Source organism: Pleurotus ostreatus, assembly GCF_014466165.1.
Source record: "Pleurotus ostreatus strain PC9 chromosome Unknown scaffold_2, whole genome shotgun sequence".
Taxonomy (NCBI): Eukaryota; Fungi; Basidiomycota; class Agaricomycetes; order Agaricales; family Pleurotaceae; genus Pleurotus; species Pleurotus ostreatus.
The window spans coordinates 578609-601161 of NW_023503157.1; the positions used below are offsets into that span (position 1 = coordinate 578609).

Here is a 22553-nt window from a genome sequence, read left to right on the forward strand (position 1 = left end):
ATGGAAAAGTCAACAAATGATAGCAGAAAGTTCGTGAATAGGTCTTGTTGTCCGATCGTATGCTATAACTTAGGCTACTGGTGACGGTGTACCGCTGGTGACGGAGGCTAAGCTCCACACTTGGTTGGTGTTGTTATCTGTGCACTTCCAAGTCTGGACGGTGTTGTTGTTGGTGAACAACCCATCTTTGAAGTCCATGCATTGCCCTGGCATAATGTGTCATCCGCTGTTGACGACAGAGGATGACTGGTTTATTACCCTTGTTAGTGACAGCTATACGGCTATCGTTCGTGAACCACCAATCCTGAGCGGGGAGGTTGTCGTAGCATGTCCAAATCTTCAGTGCTACGCCGCTGGCAGGCTCTGAAAGGGGGATTGATTAGGGGTGTTTGGTAGGGTTATAGGGGCGAGGTACGTACTGGAGCCAGCGTCCAAGCAGAAGTTGGTACCAGCGAGTCGCACCTTTGTTTGGCCTTTGACAATTGACCAATTCTGTCCGGAAGAGCCATTGCAGTCGAAGCTGGAGAATAAGATGAGCAAAGTGCTTGTGAAGAATGGCTTTTCCTTACATTTGAACAGGCGTGCCGTTTGCGGTGACATTGCCTTTGACGTTTAAGCACTTGCCAACAACCCCAAATGGGTGGATCTGGGTAGAGATGGTTGAAGCATTGCCAGCAGCAACTTGGCGCGAAGAAATATCTATGGTGAGCCCGTGGGCGAGAGTCGCAAGAAAGGTGGCGGCGACATAGACTGAGGCGAACATGATGTTACTGGAGCTTAAGAGTGACTTGGAATGGTGGGGAGAATGATGATGCAATTGCAGGCACTTGCACAAGGTTTATATACCCCACTGAACCCCTGTCAGCGGCTAGCTGATATGGCTGACATTCTTGTACGTCGGAACGGAAGCACAGTGCAAGACAACATCCGCTTCCGGGAGAGACCCTATCCGCACGGGACATGCCTTCAACCAATGAGCAGCCTGAGCAGGCGAATTCGACGAGTGAGCAGTAGCCGGATCGCCCGAGCTTGACGACCCGAGTGTCGATAACTACACCCGTCTACACTCATCGAAGAAGTAAGTTTGTGAGGAGGGAAAGGGGCTGCGGTTGAAGTTACGATGGAATTTAGGGTAGTATTTCAGTGGACTCTGGCGCAGTAGTTTGCCTGGTGTTTGTATGCGCTGGTGGTTCAAAGGTGGATGGGAAAGGGAATGTGGATGTGAATACGTTGAAGTGGGCGCCAAATGCGCATCGACTCGCGTATGGACTTTGAATATTTGAATGATCTTGACATCAGCCATGAATAGGCGCACACGAGCCACTCCGCTGATTGGGTTGGCTGAGAAATAGCAAGATATATGGCAGGTGAAGAATTGACACCATAAGTTCTCGTTAGCAATATCCCGGCACAAACACCCTTCCTTCGCACTTGATGCCACACGACCTCGGCTCTCGGTAGCTAGGAAGAATCTATTATGACTTGGTCAGCGTCCCTACGCCTATTGCTTTGTGTTTAAACCTTCCAGCCAGCTACCCAATACTTCATTGAATTCATCTTTGTTCTCCATCATCACCCAGTGCCCCGCTTCGAACTCGTGGACCGTAAGGTCGACGCACGCTTTCTCCATGAGCTTTATTTGCGGTTTGGGCACGCAGATGATATCATGAGTCGTGGCGCCGAAAAAAACTGGCCTGGAGATAGCAGGAGAGCGAATCGGGACACCTGTAGATACTTGTGAGTTGGAATAATGCATGGCGACCTTTGGCATTACCCTTGTCCTCCTCGGCAGTGAGACCGCTCGTCCAGACTTTATACCAGCTCGCAGGCCCTGTCAAACCACCCTTGATCAGAGCTTCCTTCTGAACCTTTTGCTCCTACACATAGTGTAACACATAGTGTAGTCAATAAAGATGGAAAGTGAAGTTTAAACTACCCACCTCTTCGCTGAGCCATGAGACAATATCAGTAGTCTGCCCAGACTCTACCCAGGCGCGTAGTGCGCCCGAAGGAGTGAAATGTGCCGTGACAATGTTGAGGTCAGCAGAATAAATAATGCTGAAGAATGATTCGAACTAAAAGCCCTCATTGAGTGAGTAAGCATTTAGGAAAGAAACTACCGTCGTACATTCTTCTCGATGAGCTCGGGGCCATCTGGGGCCGTGAGCAACCCCCAATACCCTAGGGTCTCACGCCCTGCGAGCTTCTTAGTGAGCGCGAAGACTTCATCCATGTCGAAATTGGGGCAAGGTGCTATATATCCCACTGCGAAGAAGGCGAATGCGATGAAGCGATCTTCGTACAGATCGGCCAATCTCGCTGCAATCCTGCTCCCCCTCCAAGCCAGCAAGCGAGGTTAGCCCATTTAACACAGTCAGTGGGATAATGTGGAAGTACGTACCAGTCATGTCCAATGGCGATGCATTTCGTGATACCCTCTGCATCGAGGACGTCTATGAGATCCTTGCTGGTGCCGGAATTCGTGTACGCCTCGGCCTCTGTGGGCTTTGAGGTGCCACCGTAACCCAACATGTCAGGTACAATCAAGCCATAACCAAGCTTGCTGAAGTAGGTAACTTGGTGCCGCCAATCATACGACGTAGATGGAAAGCCGTGAATGAAGAGAAGGTAAGGCTTGTCCGCCCGTGGGGCTACGGCCAGGTAATGGTAGTCAAACCCTCTGGATGTTCGAACGTCCTTGTACAAGGAACTATCCATGTCGAATCTAGGATGAGAAATCAATGCCGTGCTTTCCCCTTTATATACGCGGTGGTCATGCTGAGTAACAACGAAATGTGGGAGCAATTACTAATGAAAGTTAGAAGCAACGGTTAGGGAATAACAAAACATATAACATGCTTACACATTGATGGGCGCACTGTGCATGCAACGTCCAACGTCCGCCAAGCGGACTAACGGGCCGTAAGCTGTTCTTGTTGCGTCCTTGAGGATACCATAAGGTGCTCCCGTGACCGAGAACAATCATCGAAGAGTAGTAGGTGTTGAAAATACGACGCCATCTTACGGAACCGCGCTCTACGCACTTCTACGTAGGGAATGTGGTAACCGACACTCTGTGGGCCGCCAAATAAAGGCCACAGTCGGGATGCGAATGGCCATCTAAGATATATATATATCGTTTCAAGAATCCGAGGCGCCAGTGAGAGAGACTTTGACCAGTCGGACGGTCCTTCAAGTTGACCCCGACTCGACTAGAAAAGCGTAGGCACCAAGTAGGCGCTGCATTGTAGCATCGCGTCTATCTTGCTATTATCGAGGCCTAAAAACAGATGGATCAGCGGAGATTGGACGCGTGGAACACGGAGAAGGGTGGAGGACTCAGGACGTACAAAGTTGTTGAACTTGAAATCTTACCAGTGAGAGCCTTGACTTGAAGTTGTGGCTGAGTCTCAACTTGAACGGTCGGCGCTTATTGTGGTCGCGACTCACGAGTATATGCCATGAAGCGATTCCACTGGAATGATAAGGAAGCAGGAGCAATATTACGAGTACTCGATTCTGATACAACACAAATTGAGCAACAGCAAAATTTACCACCTCCAGGTATCCCCCCTTTCCCTAAATGGATCCATAGTCCACCCAGAAAACACTGAACAGGGATTTAGGTCAGAACGACTCTGTGCAAACTTGGGCACCGGACTCACGACTGCAATCCAGGTAGAACGACTTCTCGTGAACAGGGAATACGTGTGCTCTGAGCTTCCGGAACCAGAAAATCCGGCGCGTCTTCGCGTCTTGTATGTAGCGCTCTGCCACCGCCCGTAGCATTCTCGCCTGGAAGTAAGCCGCGACGCCGTAGATGACGACCCAGTCAATATGGTCGTCTGGGAGGAGATACAGTCCGATCTGAACTATCGGCGCTCGGAGTTCGTTGAAGAGGATCCACCAGCTAGCAGGTGCGTCCTCGATCCTAGTCATGATCGCCATCACGGGAACGAGTATGGTCTCACTCCCCGCAAGATGACAGACAAGTCCACGTCTCAGATTTTGAAGAGCCTCTTCCTTCGTCTTAGGCATCGATTTTGCCTCAGCTTTCAAGGTCTCCCAGGTTACACGCATCCCCGCACTCACATTGTCCCTGCTAACCTCAATATAGCAGACTTCTCGTCGGACGTCCAGCATGATCATGGTATAAAGGTTGACGGCGAGAAATGATGTGAGGTACACGATCTCGAACAGCCAACTTCCGCCTTTGAACCACTTGACGATCAACAGCCCGAATGTAGAAAAGACCCCAATGATAGTGTAGATGATGGTCAGAGAAGGGTGGTGGACGCTTCTTCCCCACTTGATGATGGGGAAGTTGGCATACACAGAGAGGTATGGGTTTGGTTCGTCTATCGGGCTTAGTTCATCCGCTTGGGGAGCAGTGGGTGTCGGCGGTGGGTATAGATGTGTAGGAGATCCTGCACCGGCTGTATCGGCTGTATTGGCGGTAGGGACGCCGTTCGACGAAGTAGTGCTGCTCGCTGGGTTTGAAGCCGACACCGCGGTAGTTCCTGAGCCGGCGGCCGGCGCTGGTGCTTGTATCAAGGTCATAGGTGGGGGCACGTATGAGGAGGCCGCGCGACTCGAAGCATGTGCTGCCTCCGCGTTGCTGACCAGCTTGTCGTAGTCCGCCGCCCGCAGGTCCTGGGGTGGAGATGAGCCAGTCGTCGTCAGGATCTCCATGTCATCTCCAAAGGCTTTCTTCATTCCCAAATAGCGGCTCTCCACGTCAAACGTAGACGTATGCACGAGAAGTTGTCCGAATGAGTGACCACCAAGGCACGTTATGGCAACCTGCGTGCTGGCTTCGGTACCGCTGGTCAACGCTGCAACGTGTGCTGCGGTAGCGTTCAAGACTTTACTGACGCCCTGATTATCCATCAATCTGAGCGTAAGGGGAGGGGAGGGGAAGAAACACGCACATAGTAAGGGCTTTACATTGTCACAGAAAGCAGTGCAACCGAGTACAGCAATTGAGCGGTTCCGTCGTCAATCACAATTCCAAGCATTATTGTGTAGAGAGGTTTTGCCACTTAGCTATTAAAGGCTCAGTGTGAAGGGTTGCACAGTATGTATATGGCTTCTAAAGTTCTACGTGAGAGCACCGCGTGGAAACCAGGTGTCGATTGGATCCCAGGGCGGGGACCGCCTTTTGTCCATGTATTGTGTTTTATGAATCCGTGCGAGTCGATGTGGGGGGATGGCACGAAATCGAAGTAAAAACTGTATACATGGTTGATGTGCCAAGATGAACTCACGAGAGGGTCATCATTGGTATCTATTTATGCAATCCGAGGGTGAGGCTTATGGCAGCGTCGATCAAGGGGGAAAATGCAAACTTACTACTAATCACCGCCAACTCGATTGAGAGGCGGTCCGAGTTTGAAACAATGCCGTCCCACGGAGATACGGGCATATAATGAGATCAGCATCTCGACCTCGTATTGGTCCCGCTCCATTGGAGCCTGATCAGTGAGCAAGGGGCACAGGCCTTCTCTGCGGCAAAGCAGATTGCGAGGTGGGAGCGTAGATGATGGGGACGAGGTGCCACGAATGTAACCGAATCGAGCATCTCCATCGTTCTGTGAGATTTTTACGTACCTTGGGGTTTCGCAAGAATGCATGCTTTCGTATGACAGTGTTCCTCTAAAGTAGTCGTACACATGTTCGTTCGCATTACTCTCGATCCGAGACGTTAGTCTACCGTTCGAGTGGCAGGCAAGCTGGTCGTTCTGCAATAGAGAATGCGGCATCCTTGCTAAGTGTTGGTGAGAAGCGCGCTACTTCGTATAGCAACACGAAGCTGATATTCTGAGTGCCTAGCTCCATAATGGCGAAGTGAGGGATCGTATTATTCTTGCTCCAGAGGTCTAGAGGCGGGACCGGTTGCGATCTTGGCATCGCGCTGATAAGTGTAGCGTCAATCAAGCGTGAAATGAAGCCATATCGAGGAGGTTGTGTTAAAGAAAAGGAACCATCTGAGTCGTGAGTACGATTGAAATAAGCGCCTGCGTACACCGAGGCACGGATCCGAGCCTCGCGCATCGATGCGGAGGACAGGTGTACCAAGGTGAGTCTTATCCGTAGTGCAGGAAGCAGTCTGGCCGCAAAAGCTACCCTTGTTGGTAGAGATTGTCCTCCGGACCAAATCATGTACGACGTAGCGCAACTAGTGGTGATAGGGAATGTGTAGCAACATTATGCGTGGTCTACGCTCAGGTCTCTGGGTTAACAGGGAAACGCAAAAGCGATTCACGCGGCTTGTACAGTGTACATCTGTCGTCAATTGGATTCGGAGACAGGCGAAGGCGAAAGTCCTGATCCTGAACTCGTGGTGTTGGGACTGATAGCGAAAGGAGGCATTGTGCGTCCATTAAGGGCGGGCTTAAATATTCCCTCTTACAGGCTCCCACAGAAGGTGCCAAGCGAGCGCGGTCGAAGTCGATGATGCAAACTTCGTCGTCTGTGCTGACCAACAGGTTCTCTGCTCGAAGGTCCTTATGACACACGCCAGCTGTATGGATCCGTTTCAGTACACTGAGGAATTTGTCCCTATTCAGCAGTGGCAATGAGTTTAAGTATACTCGTACATTAGGGTGCCTACCTCCAGGCCTTCGGGACAACGGCGTCTGAGTTCGTAATATTGGGAATCCAGTGCCGAAGCCAAAGTCCTTCGTGGCTGGTGAGCACGACCAACGGGCCATCGTCTAACGGTTCAAATATCCCATAATATTTGGGGATGCCGCGGATGCCCTTCGAGGAAAAATGCTGGTAGATAGCAGCTTCGTGCTTCATGCGCTGTTTCTGAAGCTCGTCGAAAGCCAATTTGGCAACGACCTTGCAAGCTGTCGGCGGTCTATTTGAACGATTGGCCCCCAGAGCGCCCGCATGGACTATTCCAGTGGCGCCTCTAGCAATCATAGAGGTGAGGCGAAGCATTATATATGCATCTGGTTGGTAGATTGCGTGTTTATTTTTTGATGGGGTCGGCTGGTGACCACATCGGAAAAAGGTTGCAGGATTGGGGAAGGAATAGATGCCATATTGCGGAGTCATTAACAGGAGGTGACAGTGGCAGATATCGCTAGTGTGATCCTAGAAAGGCTGGTGGGTAAGGACACATACTGTGAAACCACTGCGGACGCACTTCAAATTGCCAAGTGGTCGGTTGTCGGCTAGGCGCATATGCGAGCGAAGTTTTCGACGTTGACGCGGTCGGCTAGCCGATTCATTAGTGACTCTCCGACGCTTTGATGGGCGAACTATGGAATCATCATGACTATCGAAGTGGGGGGCTCTCCGCATCGCATCGTCGAGTATCGACATGTAAAGGCTGACCTGAAGTTCGGTGTACGCCCTGGGGTCTGCCATGTTTGGTACATCAACGATATCAGACAGATATAGTGTTTGGCTGGCTCGATGCCGAACGCCTATGCGTTCCAAATTGCCGCACTGGAAGATAATGAAGGTCGAATCTCTGCGGGTGGCGGTGGCCCAGGCCTAATCGAAGTCAACTAGCGCATCCTCGGGAGAAGCGAGCACGTACGCACATGCTGAAGGACATGGTCAACGGAAGGCGCGCGACTTCGGAACAACTTCGGGTCAAGGGGAATTTTAGCTGATAAGCAGGTCATTCGTTGTCCTTTTTACCCGAAGAGGGAAACACTGACCCTCTGGGTCAACATCGGCTGGGGAGGGAGCCTTTCTTGACCTTAAAATTCGCCTCGGTTCATAAGACAACCAAGGAGAGGCTTCTGCGTCCAATGGGGACTGAACAACACTAGGCGATTGAAACGTCCCAATGTGTGGGTACATTCGCATTTCGAACCGAATTGCAGATCTGCGGCGCGAAGAGCTTCCACCACAAAGATCCTGTATAATGTCGACGGCTTGGGATGTGTAAGGTAAGAACTCCCATGTCGCTAGACGACGTTCCTTTTCCCATAAGCGTCGCAAAAGCTCCATCGTGTCATCCCTGAGACATGCCTCGATTTCTGGACGCAGCACTAGCATCTGGTCATCGCTTAGGCACAGCGAATAGTCTTCGAGGGAGTATTTCTGGTCGGAAGTGTGATTGACATCGTATGTAGAACAGAAAGATATTGCAGGCAGCCACGACGAGCATTGTGGTGAGAGAAAAAGCGTGGATGCTACCGAGTCGCAATTCAATCCGGTAGTGACCTCGTATAGTTTGGCGATGGATAACGCATCCGTAGAGGTAGTGTCAATGGACGTACCATCACGCCAGCCCTTCGTAGGGAAACTACCTTTGATTGGAGGCAATGATGTCTCTTGAACATCCATCAAGTCCAGGCAAGCAAGAAGAGTTTTCGAAACGCCCCGCAAGAGTGTCGGCAAGTATACCACGCGTTTCAAAGCGAGATTCGAAGCGAGATGCCTGTCGTAGAAGGACAGTGCGCTAACATGGTCCTCCACCTGGGTGGGTGGGACTCGCACAGGCGGGGGATTGTACTCCAATAGCGCCTGTATTTCCTCTTCCGGTGAGAGACCCATGAGCTGATTGTGCAGAGTGGGCTATGTCGGGGCTGTGGGTAAGTCGTTGTAGTAGCTCATCGTCCATCAACGTTCAACCTTCAACGCTTCAGACTGCTTCAGACTTCAACTACACGACACGTGACCGCATGGACTTCGAAGCGCCTTAGTACACTCAAGAACAGCATTCACATGGCCCGGTAACTGAGCAAAGTCGCACTCCCGGCGTCTCTCTGTAGGTCAGGACTCAGGAGGTCTTCAAACTGAGTCAAATCCAACATGGGAGTTCGATCAGAAGACCAAGTTGCAGCATTCATGTCGTGATGGTACGCACCTGAATATTCTTGATTTCCGAAATGTTTCCAATGAACTCAATGCTGTCTCTGATGATCCAATCAGCAGTAATGATAGAAATAGACCGGGGTTGGTTATCGATACCGATCATCACGATGTTGTACTCTTTCCGAATACTCACGGCGACAGGTCAAGTAACGCCCAGAGAACACGCGCAAAACACGTTCACCGTAAACGCCTTGTTTGAGTTTTTCTGACAGGCCATTGAACACGGCCGTGGGTCACAAGGGTTCCAACTGAGAGCTTCTCCCCCAGCTAACCAACTCGCTCGTTACAGTCATGAAAAGACTGATTGCAAACCTAGGTTCCCAACAATACCAGGGCGCGGATTGGGACTCTTTTCGGGTATGCGACGTCTTACACTGCTATGAAACCGCTGACATATACCTAAGGACAAGGTGAGATCAGTGTACCTTCGACTGGCTATGAAGCCTGACGGAGTCGGCGATGCTCTCACGAACTTTGATCTTCCAGTGAGCTTAAGTGCCACCACTGTTATGGCCGCCCGCCCTAACGGCGATTACATGCAGGTTTGAGCGATATATCTCATCGTATGTCGAAGACTGTCCCTTCCACCTCTTCGACACGAGGAGGCAACGGAACATCTCTCGCTCTGAGCTCAAGGATGACATTTCTACCGTTCTCATGAGCTGGATCAAATGTCCCTTGACCGACGCCGAAGTTATGGGCATCATATCAAGCACTCTGCCTTCTGGCTGGGAGGACGAACTCAAGCAAATCCACCCATATGTATATTCGGCGATGGCGAAAAGCCCTCTGCATGAAGATGAACTCCGTTTCTTATCAGTCCTCAACGGCGAGCTCCAGGCCTATCATTCAATGCGCCGAAAGTCCATCGGCACGCCTACACCGCCCATACCTATACATTCCGTCCTTCTGGCAGTTCGTGAACTGATCGAGAAGAAACGCAGCACGCACACGCCAATAACCAGAAATCATGTATTGGACCAGATCTGTCTCTCTGGCCAGTACGCCATCTTGTCACACCGTTGGTATCAAGATAACCAGGAGCTATCCTTTGTTGATATAATCAACCTAGCCCATCCTACCGTGCAAGCAAAGAGGGGATACCAAAAACTAGTGGGGTTTTCGAAGATTGTCCAGTCTTATTATGGATGCCGTTATCTCTGGGTGGATAGCGCGTGTATCAGCGAATCCGACCGGGCTGCGTCGATACCCCTCATGTTTACTTGGTATCGTCATGCATACGTTTGCGTTATTTACTTGATGTCAAGTTCTTCGACCATTTCAAAGGATCCATGGTCCACCAGAGGATGGACCCTCCAAGAACTTCTCGCCGCGGAGAGAGTTATATGCTTCACCAGTGACTGGCGTCCTGTGAAGGACTACTCCCCTGGGAGGTCCTTGTTTCATGCTTGCAGAGAGGACTACACTTCCCTTCCCCCAATTTCCTTGATTTTCAACGAATTTTTAAGTGTTACGGGTAGGCTGGTCAGTCCATCGTTTGCAATAAATAGGTATTGATCCCCATAAATATAGGAAATATGGATTGGGCGGGGTACGAACCAGGCCTTCACCAAGCCTTCCATTTATTCGGTGCAATGGGGACACGGGAGACTACAATTCCTGAGGACATGGTATACTCTCTCCTCGCTGTTCTCAACATCGAGATCCCTATCAAATATGGTGAAGGCTTCGATAAAGCATTTTATCGCCTTCAAGTCATATATCTCACGCAAACCCAAGACCGTCGCTTACTCGCATGGCCAGGCGACATTTCCTCACCGTATAACTCGATGCTTGCTGGTAACTACAAAATACCGGCTTGGTATGACCCCCAGATTACGTACCCCGGATGCCATTTCAGCCCCAACATATACTTCAATTCGAACTGTGAGATGCGAATCATGGTTAGTCTTCATCAACTCCACGCTTCACCATCCAAGCCACATTTTTTCGCCCCTCTGGGAGAAAATACCCTGACCGGAACATATGTCGGTGTTTTGCTACGTTATCACCGGGCCGGGCGGGTATATCAAAGGATAGGGCTACAGACGCTCAAGAAATCTGAAATATCGCTAGAGTCAAAAGCTCCTCAGTGGGTCCTCATCAAATAGACGATTGATTTCGCGCCGTCGAGGAGTAGAAGGGACTATCTTCTAAACGTTGAGAGTACTATGATCACATTTGCCGATAGACATAGTCGCAGATAGTACTTGTACCTGTTCACTCTGAGTCGGGCGAATTTTCGAATCGACCATCTCGAGCCCTTGATCATGCAGCTAGCCTCCACCGTCGCGTCTCCATCGTCAAAGAAAACTAACCTGCTTAGTCTTTCAAGTTGTAAGAAATATGTCGAGTGCCACCGGGCGAGTAGATTTACAATAACTGGGCCACCATTCCACTGCGGTCATTCAGCAGCTTGAAAAACATGGATCCTAAAACAACGAGCGCAACCATTGAACCAAAGAACACTCCATACTGTCCCTATATTGCCCACTCCCAAAGTCATACATGTGGAATCTATAGACAAGCAACTGAGGTGGCTAGGGAGCGCAGGAGTCAATATAATACAAGACAAGACTCATTGAGAGACACCGAAGTTACCAATTAAATCAAAGGAGTGAACGGCAGATGTCAGTTTGGCTAGCGTATGGCTTGCGTTCGGTCCTGTTGTCTGAAGAGGTAAAATGCCACGAAGCTTGGAGATCTGTCCGTATGATTGTCATGAGTTTGCGGTCACCGGGCTTGGATAAGAGCCAGGAGGGATGTGTTGTCCACCCAAGAGATTTCGCAAATGTTCGTACTCTCGCCTTATAGCGCTCGCGGACGACACCAAGTCAGCCCAATCGAAGCCAACGATGCGAGCATCATTGCTAGCATTGACAACGAGGTTTTCCGGTCTGATATCTCTGTGGCACACACCCGCACGGTGTATAGCCTCCAAGACACGCAGGAATTTCTTCCTGTTCATACTAGGTAATTAGCTTAGGACCGAGTACGATATGAAATATAACTTCATACCGCCAGGTCCTCGGGACTGAGATGTTGTGCTCACGGGTCCAGTGCTGTAAGCAGGTCCCTTCGTGACTAGTGACTAGAACCAAAGGACCGCCGTGCGAGTCCTCAAATATCCCATAACATGTAGGGATTCCGTCGACGCCCGCCTTAGTCAAGTGCTCATAAATGGTCGCTTCGTGCTGCAGGCGCTGCTTCTGAGCGCCGCTAAAGGCCAACTTGACAACAATATCACTAGAACAGGGGACTCCATCTCTACGATGAGCTTCCAACCTCCCCCCGTGGACTGTACCGGTAGCACCTCGAGTTATTAGAGACGTAAGTCGGATATGAATATATTCGGTAGCCTTGTACCTAGATCGCTTCGCCCCAGAAACGTTCACCTGGTGGCCAGATCGAAAGAAGGTAGCAGGATTGGGCGACGAATAAACACCGTATCGCAAGGAAACCAGTAGAAGATGGCGGGAAGAAATATCGCCATAGAAGCTCTGCCCGATGTTAAGTACGTCACGTTGCAATGGAAGCCCCATGGTATTCTTGTGAACATACCGGAGTGATCATATCGGCCATAACTTCATCGTCTAAGCGATTCGTAGGTGAACAGTGTTTGTGAAGTTGTCGTGTTCTGACCAATGGTTCGTCCCTGCCTCGCTTCTGAGAAATGGGCGGCAAATCGTCTTGAGGGCTCAGATGAGCAGCCCTCTGGATTGCGTCCTGGAGGATCAAGATGTAAAGATTGACATGGAGCTCGGTGTATGAACCTGGATCTGTGATGTCCGGTACGTTGATTACGTCGGACAGATAAAGGGTCCGAGTCGCTCGATGTCGTACGCCTATACGTTCATAATTACCACATTGGAATATGATGAACGTCGAATCCCTACGGCAAGCAGTGACCCAGGCCTGCGCAAAAATGATAACAAGAAACCCTCAGAGATACAGAGGCATACTTACGTGTTGAAGTACTTCACTGATAATGGCCGATCGTTTCTTTGGAGGTGGTGGAGTAAAGCAGATTTTAGCTTGTGCGAAGGTTATTCTCGATAGCCCCTGAGAAGGGTGGCCAACTTACCAGAGGGATAGTTCGAAATCTTTGCTAACGACGCTGGTTTCTTTGGTCGTAGATTTCGTGTCAAATTTTGGGGATGCCAAGGAGTGACTTCCGCATCGAATGGTATGGCAGCATTAGGGGAATGAAAAGCGCCAATTGGTGGATGTGTTCGCATATTGAAACGAGTCGTCGTCCGCCATTGATTCTTTTCTCCGCGAAGGTTCTGTAACACGGAGATAGCTTGAGAAGTATATGGGAGAAACTCCCAGGTGGCCAAACGGCTGTCTCTCTTCAACAAACTACGCAAAAGTTGCGACTTGTCCTCGCTCAAGCAATCGTTGATGACTGGATGAAAACGTGGTTCCCCGTTATTGCTGGGAAGATTGATTGAATAGTCCTCGAGCGTAAATGTCTGATCGGTTGGGTTATCCTCCATATCGACACGATCGAAGAAAATGGCAGATAGCCACATTGAACAGTGGGGTGTTAAAAATAGGGTCGATGCTACCGCCTGGCAGTTGTCCGCCGTAGTCGCCTTGTATAAGCTGGCTATAGACCGCGCATCTGTAGCTTTCGTATCAGCCCAAATAGTCTCGCGCTGTTTCTTTGTGCGGAAATGGTCGTGATCAGTAATTGGGGGTAAGGATATTCCTTGGGCGTCGACTCCGTCCATACAAGCCTCTATAGCTTTTGTTATGTTCTGCAACATTGTTGGTGAGTAGGCAACTCGATTGAGGGCCAGACTGGAGGAGAGATGTTTGTCATAGAAGGAAAGGGCTGGCGCGTCGAACTCCGTCAAAATAGGTGAAGCTTGAATTGGGGGGGGATTGTACTTCAGTAAAGCCTCAATCTCCTCGCCGTCCTCCGAAGACATATGAGAGCTCCGGTGAAAAAGCGAGAGTGTTGGAGTCGCCCACCGTGTCTTGTCTTGGGCTTGATGCTTAACGTTTTTCATTTGAACAGAACAGAACGTTTGCTCTCACGCTGATAATCGATGACAACTTACTAGATAACCTTCGCGACTGTCACTGTCAGTACCACTCTGGTAACCGCGGCCCACCGCTCAATGGTAGATAACTCACGAGCTCTGTCAGTGGAAACTAGAGGTACTACGTGTAACGTACCGTTCAATGGTGCTTTGTTGAGAGCAATGTGGCAGCTCGTGACAAGTACTGACGCGTCGACGACGCCAAATGCGGGCAGGACGTAAATGCTTAAACCTCTGATCGACCCCTGATAAACACAAGCACCGCTAGCAATGGGGGGATTTAGGTATGCCTTATCTGGATTCTATGACGGTGGTAAAAGCACCGCCAGAAAGCGGTAGCCGTCATTGCACGGCACCGTTGTTGTCTGCAGATAACAAGGAAAAAAATGGTGGCATCCTTATCCTGTCATAGGATTGTCAGATGCAAAACTCCAGTGTTGTAGGGAGGATTCGGGGAGATTTCCATGGACCTCATCAAGCGTGGAAGCTGCGAGGTCAGAAAGGGGGTTCCTAGGAAGCATTGCGACTAGGATGTCGTTCACCGCAGTCGGAGTCTAGGACTTGAGCCCCGCATCTTCCCCCAAACACTGCTGGCCTCCGTGAAGGCGTGTTGTTGTAGTCCAGGGCCGTGTACTTATACGGGTCGCTCACGGTCGATTGTTCCGACATTAGAGGGGGCAAGTCAGGTTGATCCCACTCGATATTAAACGATAGTGAGAACATTGTACGTACATACCTACTTTACATTTGAGTATTGAAAACGCTGTCCCGGCATCTGCGAAGCGAACCAACTAATGTCGTACGGCGTAGGCCTGTACGCCACGTCATTCAATGTCACTTTCCATAGCCCATACCCGAGATGGTCCATCTGATTCCGCCGCTTCACCATGCTTCTCAAAGCATATATCGTCCAGTTGTTGCACCTCTCAACGTGCATTTCCCCCAAGGATATGCACCTAAGAGTGCTCTCGTGGCTGCCTGGCGGAGCGTTGGTCAATATCTCCAACACACGGTTATTAAACGCAGGTGAGTCAGTCACCCGAAGTTGATACATGTCGATATCTTCGAGGAATGATGCCATATCTTCTCTTGCTGAAATACTGTTTAGATGAAGCGCGCCGATCATGACGATGCGGTATCGAGAACCGAGCGTAGGAAGGCCGCAATTGGTGATGGTTAATTCGTCCAAATAACGGTTGTCGAGGGTTTTCCATATGCAGAGAACGGTAGCTGATGAGAGGTCTTCAAGGGACAGGTTTCCCATCCGTCGCTGGGGCCATGCGTCACTCAGGGCGACAGGCGAAGAAAATTAACAACGTCGAATTGCGATTGTCCGGGCACGACTGAGTAATTGGGTCAACATGGCGGCCTCATCAATAGGCTCCATCGCCGCAATAGGAGGAGGGTAGTTGTAGATGGCCACATCGGTGAGAGAAAGTCCTCGTAACGATTGAGAACTGTGGGCGATAACAAGATTATGGCCATCAATTGTGAGCGCCCGGAGGTTAGCCATGGTACAGCGTATGCCAGGATGACCCAGAGTCAAGGCTGGGTGCTCCATTTCGGACGAAAGGTTAAGACGGGTGAGAGACTCGTTGAAGCCGATGAGACGGCTGAGGGGGCCAAATATGGGTGTGTCGGGGGCTACGTTGATTCGAACGCTCACGCAGCGCTCGATGCATGTCGATTCGCGGAGGATTTCCATGATCGCGCCCATGCGCGCGCGTAGCACACTCTCCGGCAAATTAGGGAGGCCGGGATCCATCAGGACGGTCAATTTTATACCACGACCAGCCTGCGACCAACGTATTTCTTCGTCAAGGTATGCAGGCGTCCAGACAGGATCATTGACAAAGACGTTGATCCATGTCCAGAAATGCGCTTCGCTTCCGACTGCATCTCGCCATAGTCTGCACACCCATGCGACCGAGTATGGGAAGCGTGTGCGTAGGACTTGCGCTGAATCAGTACAGACATCGACGCACGAAGGATCGCTTGGAGAAAGTCAACAAGCCGTCGACGACGCAAGCAGGCGCACTCACCGCAAGTTGACATATTCTTCTTGTAGATAGTCGAATATACTGCAAAGCAACTCCACAGGCAAGCGGTGAGCGACACAGACGGTGGGAAAGGCCATTGTTGAAACAATGGCGCCGGCCTCGAAGAAAGTTAAATCGTCAACTTTAGCGCTCGCACAGCTGGCGCCATACTGTTCGCTATCCTCATATGTCGAGATCCTCCCTCGATGTGTCTTGGGAAGTGATCTGTGTTGGTGACACCTCCCAATGGAGATCCGAGGGGGAACAGCCTACCGCCGCTTGACTTGAATCAATTGGTGCTTCAGAAGCAACTGAGCCTCCTGATGCTCCAGTCCAATGACCGATTCTCTTCTTTCTTTCGTGCTGCCATCATCTCCCCTCGCAGATGCTATTCGAAGGGGTCGGCTCATTCTCTCGTAGGTAAGCTAGCGTTCGACCATATGGGTACGCCTTGTAACGCGACATCGACACTAGGCACCTGGCGGGCCGTTGAACTTTGGGGGGACACTGTCTCCTTGAATTGCGTGCTCGCGTGGATGTCCGGTTTCAGCACTGTCCTTCGTCAATGGGTGCACCTTGGGGCGTTTTTGACCTACGCGCGTGGTATAAGTTAGCGTGGATTTACATAAGCAAATGTGCAGCGTGGCCACGGCCCTGCACCTCCTTTATATCTTGCCTTTAACCTACAAATTCTAAAATCCAGAGCTTCATCGAAACAAGGTTCCAAATGGTCTATTGCGACAGATGCGGCCGTTCATTCAGCCACTACGGAGCTTACGACCAGCATAGGCAATACTCTTCTTCTCACTTCGTTTGCTGGGACTGCAACATTGACTTCGAAAGTTGGGTCGGATTGAAAGAGCACTGGGTCCAGAGCAAGAGGCATTCATATTGCCAATATTGCGACAGGCATTTCGACGACAACAGCAAGCTCAGCGAGCATTTCGACGACGAGCACTATCTTTGCTCTGGCTGCAACATCGTCTTCAAGAACGAGTATGGGCTAAAGGAGCATTACAGACAGTCGCCGAGGCACTTTTATTGTTCTCCGTGTGACAGGCACTTCGGCAGCCAGAACTCCTTGAACAATGTATGCTCTACCCCAAGTTTTATCTGATTATTGACGAACCTCTCTGCAGCACCTCAATTCGTCTATCCATCGTCCAAAGGACGTTCCTTGCCCGATGAGAGGATGCGGCCAGTATTTCATATCCCTCGCCGCAGTCGCTCTCCATCTGGAAGCCGGTTCCTGCACATCAGGCATGGACAGGTACGCGTTGGACAGGCTCATCCAGAAATACGACAAGAACCACCTCATCACCGACCCATCGCGGCTCATCAGTAACGGCGACTCGACCACCACTCGCTACTATGCGACCGAAATGGCGTACAACGAATATTACGACGATTACGAATGCTATCTCTGCGATCAGACCTTTAGGTCGCTGAGTGGGCTGAATCAGCATTTGGGCAGCGCGAAGCACCAGCAGGAGGTGTATATCTGCCGCTTTACAAGTTGTGGTCTCAGGTTTAGGGCGTTGAGTGCCTTGTGCCAACACATTGAAAGCGGAAAGTGCGGGGCTCTTCGGGGCACTCCCTACAAGAGTGTTATGGGGGGTCTCATGGACGGTATGAAACGATTGACGGTTTGAATCGCGGTAGGTGGCCTCATTCTGTCGTCCCTCGCACATGCTCATTCCTCGCCGTGGCACACAGTATCGTTTGGATTTCTCTGTCAGTTCACTACGAAATGGATATATCATCTTCGTAGTCATTTAGCGTTACACCATAGCGCATGCCAACTTTGGATCTTTACTTTTCATCTCCCTCATTTTACTTCCCAGATACAGATTCACTTACATGGCTCCTTGTGCCCGAATTATAACTTCTTCCACACAGGATTTACATAAGCGATACTCCCGCGACGGTCGACCCGCAGGCTTCAACGTGGCCACACCCCTGCGCCTCCAAACTTGCCTCTCGTTTAAGGAAATGACCCACTGCGACAGATGCAACCGTTGGTTCAATAACAACCACGATTACCATCAGCATATACGAAATTCCCCCCTTCACTTCGTTTGCTGGGACTGCAATATCGACTTTCAAGACTGGGGTGGGCTGGAGGAGCATTACAGATGATCACCTAGGCACTTCTATTGCCCATCGTGCCAGAAGCATTTCCACAGTCAGAATTCTTTGGATAATGTACGTCCTCCCCAAGTACCATCGAACTATTGGACAAGCTCCTTTTCAGCATTTCAATTCATCTACTCACCGTCCGAAGAACGTTCCTTGCCCGATGAGAGGGTGTGGGCAATCTTTCATATCCCCCGCCGCAGTCGCCCTTCATCTCGAAGCTGGTTCTTGCACATCGGGGATGAACAGGTATGCGTTAGACCTGCTCATCCAGCAGTACGACAAGAATCACCTCATCACCGATCCATCGCGGCTTATCACTGACGGTGGGTCGATCGCTAGTCGTTATTACGCCACTGAAAAGGCGTACAACGAACATCTCGGACTCTACGAATGCTACCTCTGCGATCAGATATTTAGGTCTCTCTATGGCCTGAATCAGCACCTAGACAGCGCAAGGCATCGACAGGAAGTGTATATTTGCCGCTTTGCGGGCTGTGGTGCTAGGTTCAGGGCGTTGAGCGCCTTGTGTCAACACATTGAAAGCGGAACGTGCGGGGCTCTCCAAGGCACTCCATACAAGAGAGTTATGGGGAATCTCATGAACAGTATGAAACGTCTGACTATGTGATTTGCGGTGGGAGGGTCCTTGTGTCCTCTCTCCACGCGCTCAATCTTCGTATCCTGTGGGACACAGAATTCCTTCAATTTCTATTATACCCAAGAAACAGGATTATTTACGCGGATCGTCGTACCCGGATTCTCTCCAGGCAGCAGCTTAACCCCTGGTGCCCCTGTATATATATAGGGTTGTCTGTCAAGCCTCAAAGTCCGTCTTATCCTCGATGTACGATGATAATGGATTGCCATATGAATTGTATAAATCATTCTCGAACCTCCCTAAAGGCGGGTCGTTGAGGTCGAAGAGCAGAAGCCATGCATATTCCACCTCTAAGCTGGTCTCCGATGCCAACGTCTCGTTCACCGACTTGCTTTCTCATATGGCCAAGCCTTCGCAGACACAGGTATGCCTATTGTGAAGTTGAAATTCAGCGCATTAAACGGTGGAGGCCCTGAGGAACATTATCGGACTACATGTACGCCTCCACCCTTAGTAACAGTGCAAGTCCGTGGTGTGGTACCCATCGCATGTTGATGCGGTATGTCTTTTTGATCAAAGTAAACGCTGATGGCAAACTCGTAGAAACCGTAAAAAATAAAAGTATATTTCCGCTACTGAGTCACAGCAATTCATGTACTTAAGCCCACTTCTTCACATCGTCCTCAGAGGGTCCAACAGGATCGCTCGAGGCAGCCAAGTTGCATTGGTGGAAGGCTCGCACTTGGTCCGGAGTAAAGGCACCAACGACGGTGTGCAGCACGCCTCGGTTGTGGAAGAGAACGAGGTCCTTTTCATGCCTACATTACCCCGGATACTTAGCGCGGTCATGTTAAACGGGGAAACATCTACTTACCAATCATGAGGATAGATGAGCTGCGAGTATGGTAAGCAAATCAGTGACTCGGAAAGGCATTGAAGGGAAGGAACCTAACCTGAGGCGCGATAGCAGGTCGCTGCATCTTGTAGAGCAATTCACGGACTTCTTTGAGGTTAGTGAGATGGGCACCGTCGGGGAACAAAGCGCCTTCGCGTTTAGCGCCCTCGGGTAGAGGAGCGACCAAGAGCTCAGAAACACCGCAAGGATGCACCTGGAAGTGGAGAGCGCCAGTAACGGGGTTCTTCCATGTCTGTTTCGTCTGCGTAAGTTGTTTGTTTTGCAACACTTTGTTGATTTTACTCACCAAAGGGAATATCTTCACCCTGGACTCCTCCCAAGGAGGTAGTTCGTCCAAAGGCAGTTCCAGACCCTCCGATTCAATACCAAGACCCGTAGACATAGCGTGAGCAGGGGCCATCCAGACTTCGTGTTTGGTCAGCACAGAACACGCGACGAGAATATGACGTTCATACCATAAGGGTGGGGAGAGTATTTAACTCTCGAACGAACGGCGAGGCTCTTCAGTTCAATAGGAAGAATGTCGAACATGGTCCTACCGGATACGAAGGCAGTTGTTCCGAGGGGTACGTGAAGCTCGTCTCCGGTGCCGTCATCATATCGAACGGTCTGAGGTTCGCCCTTCGGCACCTCTAGGCCATAGAGGGTGGTCACTTTGGGCGGTGAAAGATCGTATAGAGCAGCATCGATATGCCAGCGGTAGAAACGAGTATACCCCTTCGCCTCGTCTTCCGGGGACACGCGAGTCTTGTGAAAGGTCGTGTGGCTAGGATGCTTGAGCTTAGCTTCCGCAAGACCTTCGTGGTTGTAGACGGTCCCGTTGCCAATGAGCTGGACCTGGGGGACCCTTGGGATGGTCTTGAGATCAGGATGCAGGATAGATTTCTTGGTGCTCTCGGTTTTGTTGTTGCCGTGTCCATAGCTCTCTGATTGGGGATCAAAGGCCTGTACCGAACGTCGTATGAGTCTCGATGTCAGGGTCGCCCACTACGAACTTCATCGACGTACCTTAGTGAGGGCATACTGTTGCTCAGGGGTGAAGTCGGCGTTGCGGAACAAGAGAACGTCGTGCTGGGTGATTGAAGCATGCTCAGGTCATGCAAACGCAAGAGCTACATGTCACTCACCTTGTATAAGGCCTCCTTAACCTGCTCCAGTTCCTCCTCTGACAGTGTACCAGGGCTCACGCCCTTGACTTCCCGACCAAAGTCGTTGAACTTGGAGGCATCGGCCGAGGCAGGTAGGGGGAGAGGCAGCAATTCGATGGCCATTGTGGAATGAGGTGATGGGAGAGAGGTTGGTCAAAGAAACCAAGGCAGTAAACCGAGCTCCGAGCGAGTCTACTTATCGCATTTATAGCCTCCATCAAGGCATGTGCACTCGGCGTATGGGCACGTGAAGAGCCTCCAAACCGAGACTCTGCGGGCTGCGCCGTAGCGATAAGACAAATTCGTGACAATCTATTTGCCCTGCCGCTGCATGGACTCTGGAGCATTCGACCTGAGTCTACGCTTGGATGAGGGAAAATTCAGGGCCATGAACGACACTGCTCGTTGGCGCCGGCCTATCAACTAGAGAATTTCATTTCTTCTATCTTCTACAAGAGAAAGAAGAGCTGCGCCGACTTCGAAGACTTTGTACTCAGATCCAATGGATACGGCGGTGTTCTGGACTGTATCACAAGGCAGAATGGTCGGAACTTGGGAACGGGCGTCGTGGTGGTACGGAAGGAAGAAGTACGCCCGCTCAGTATCAAACATTTCAAGATGAGCTCAGGGCTTCAACACGCCATGGCCAGGCGGCGTCTACTATGGCAAGAAGCGCTCAGAAGCGCGCCCCATATCAATGTCTTCGCGGACGATCTCGTGTGGCCCGACGCTGTATACGAAGAAAAACAGCGTTTACGGTCTCAAATTCACCGTCTTGACGGATCCCCCGCCCGATCTAGCAATGTATGCATCGCGCTCTCGCTTGGATTGGAGTACGAATATCGTCTCGGAGTCGTCTTCTACCACGGGACTCGAATCAACGTTGCGCAAGACTCTAGCCTCTACGTTGCCTTAGCCTTATATCCAAAATGGTAAGCAATATGCTTTGAAACGCCAGGCAAAGAGATACATTGTCAAAACATGACTCTTGAACATACGAAAACATTTATAGGGCTGCTATCGGAACACTATTTGTACGTATCAAAGGAACCAATGTTCGAGTGATACGTCAAGAGGTGTATCATGCTCATTCAATGAAGACTTGCTATGGTACAACAAACCGTTAGCCAAATACTAAACTCCCCAGGTCCACTTACCTCATCAGTCTTGAATTTGATGACTGTATCAGTATAAATGAGTATGAAATCATTTCCGCTGACACCCGACACGGTGATCGTCCCGTCCCCCACTTGAATAACGGCCGTCTCGAAAGTATCTACGTCGCGGCTCCAGTGGTTGTCGGCGAATGATTCCAACCCTGGTACGATTGGGAAGGACTGTGTTGCACCACCAGTGTTGTTGTCGGCAGAGATGGCGACGTCGACGGTGATTCCGGCTTGGTTAGATACCCAGACCATGATTATAGGGCGCGAGGAAACACTATAGTAGGGTGGGGAGTTAGTCAGGTAACATCGGGGTTGGGGGGTTGGAGCACTGGCTCACCTTGTGAGGTTGATAGGATGTTGGAAGCTCGAGCTTGGGGGTTTGGGTACACCTCCATGCTCATTTTATACGCAACAGAGTCTGCACTCACGACCGGACCACCTGAGCCCCAGCGCGAAGTCATCGGAACTCTGAAGGGGCGAGCTATGATGGTCAGTAGATCAGGGAGCCGGGAATATCAGAACTCCAAGAGAAACTTTGGAAAACAACAGACCCGCAAAGTTCAACGTTCTGCTTCCATACTCTAGAAAGGCGGCAATCAGCCTCGAGCAGAGGTATGGTCCGCGATTTTTAGGGATCTAGACCAAGCTCACA

At 50.6% G+C, this 22553-nt stretch overlaps 10 protein-coding genes across 10 annotated transcripts; 2 read left to right on the forward strand and 8 right to left on the reverse strand.

The window, feature by feature from the left end:
• Positions 1-69: 69 nt before the first annotated feature.
• On the reverse strand, positions 70-763 carry PC9H_002970 (uncharacterized protein; the record flags this gene model as incomplete). The annotated part of the gene is made up of 4 exons (XM_036772570.1): positions 70-206; positions 259-363; positions 420-520; positions 570-763. The coding sequence occupies 4 exons, from the start codon at positions 761-763 to the stop codon at positions 70-72; spliced, it is 537 nt and encodes a 178-aa protein (XP_036634043.1).
• A 738-nt stretch (positions 764-1501) lies between these two features.
• Positions 1502-2718, reverse strand: PC9H_002971 (uncharacterized protein; the record flags this gene model as incomplete). Its single annotated transcript, XM_036772571.1, has 5 exons — positions 1502-1725; positions 1775-1877; positions 1941-2075; positions 2129-2336; positions 2402-2718. The coding sequence occupies 5 exons, from the start codon at positions 2716-2718 to the stop codon at positions 1502-1504; spliced, it is 987 nt and encodes a 328-aa protein (XP_036634044.1).
• Positions 2719-3551: 833 nt separating this feature from the next.
• PC9H_002972 (uncharacterized protein) lies at positions 3552-4890 on the reverse strand (the record flags this gene model as incomplete). Its single annotated transcript, XM_036772572.1, has 2 exons — positions 3552-3610; positions 3666-4890. The coding sequence occupies 2 exons, from the start codon at positions 4888-4890 to the stop codon at positions 3552-3554; spliced, it is 1284 nt and encodes a 427-aa protein (XP_036634045.1).
• A 1334-nt stretch (positions 4891-6224) lies between these two features.
• Positions 6225-8523, reverse strand: PC9H_002973 (uncharacterized protein; the record flags this gene model as incomplete). Its single annotated transcript, XM_036772573.1, has 6 exons — positions 6225-6561; positions 6614-7104; positions 7157-7228; positions 7273-7509; positions 7560-7627; positions 7680-8523. 6 exons carry the CDS (start codon positions 8521-8523, stop codon positions 6225-6227), a joined length of 2049 nt encoding a protein of 682 aa, XP_036634046.1.
• A 978-nt stretch (positions 8524-9501) lies between these two features.
• On the forward strand, positions 9502-10955 carry PC9H_002974 (uncharacterized protein; the record flags this gene model as incomplete). The annotated part of the gene is made up of 2 exons (XM_036772574.1): positions 9502-10321; positions 10378-10955. 2 exons carry the CDS (start codon positions 9502-9504, stop codon positions 10953-10955), a joined length of 1398 nt encoding a protein of 465 aa, XP_036634047.1.
• Positions 10956-11563: 608 nt separating this feature from the next.
• On the reverse strand, positions 11564-13862 carry PC9H_002975 (uncharacterized protein; the record flags this gene model as incomplete). The annotated part of the gene is made up of 5 exons (XM_036772575.1): positions 11564-11804; positions 11863-12344; positions 12406-12759; positions 12811-12878; positions 12929-13862. The coding sequence occupies 5 exons, from the start codon at positions 13860-13862 to the stop codon at positions 11564-11566; spliced, it is 2079 nt and encodes a 692-aa protein (XP_036634048.1).
• Positions 13863-15204: 1342 nt separating this feature from the next.
• PC9H_002976 (uncharacterized protein) lies at positions 15205-16032 on the reverse strand (the record flags this gene model as incomplete). Its single annotated transcript, XM_036772576.1, has 2 exons — positions 15205-15889; positions 15938-16032. The coding sequence occupies 2 exons, from the start codon at positions 16030-16032 to the stop codon at positions 15205-15207; spliced, it is 780 nt and encodes a 259-aa protein (XP_036634049.1).
• Positions 16033-16661: 629 nt separating this feature from the next.
• On the forward strand, positions 16662-17586 carry PC9H_002977 (uncharacterized protein; the record flags this gene model as incomplete). The annotated part of the gene is made up of 3 exons (XM_036772577.1): positions 16662-16930; positions 16994-17024; positions 17074-17586. 3 exons carry the CDS (start codon positions 16662-16664, stop codon positions 17584-17586), a joined length of 813 nt encoding a protein of 270 aa, XP_036634050.1.
• Positions 17587-19329: 1743 nt separating this feature from the next.
• On the reverse strand, positions 19330-20858 carry PC9H_002978 (uncharacterized protein; the record flags this gene model as incomplete). Its single annotated transcript, XM_036772578.1, has 7 exons — positions 19330-19489; positions 19546-19565; positions 19625-19819; positions 19874-19992; positions 20043-20532; positions 20596-20658; positions 20715-20858. The coding sequence occupies 7 exons, from the start codon at positions 20856-20858 to the stop codon at positions 19330-19332; spliced, it is 1191 nt and encodes a 396-aa protein (XP_036634051.1).
• A 964-nt stretch (positions 20859-21822) lies between these two features.
• Positions 21823-22153, reverse strand: PC9H_002979 (uncharacterized protein; the record flags this gene model as incomplete). The annotated part of the gene is made up of 2 exons (XM_036772579.1): positions 21823-21840; positions 21893-22153. The coding sequence occupies 2 exons, from the start codon at positions 22151-22153 to the stop codon at positions 21823-21825; spliced, it is 279 nt and encodes a 92-aa protein (XP_036634052.1).
• Between the last annotated feature and the right edge of the window lie 400 nt (positions 22154-22553).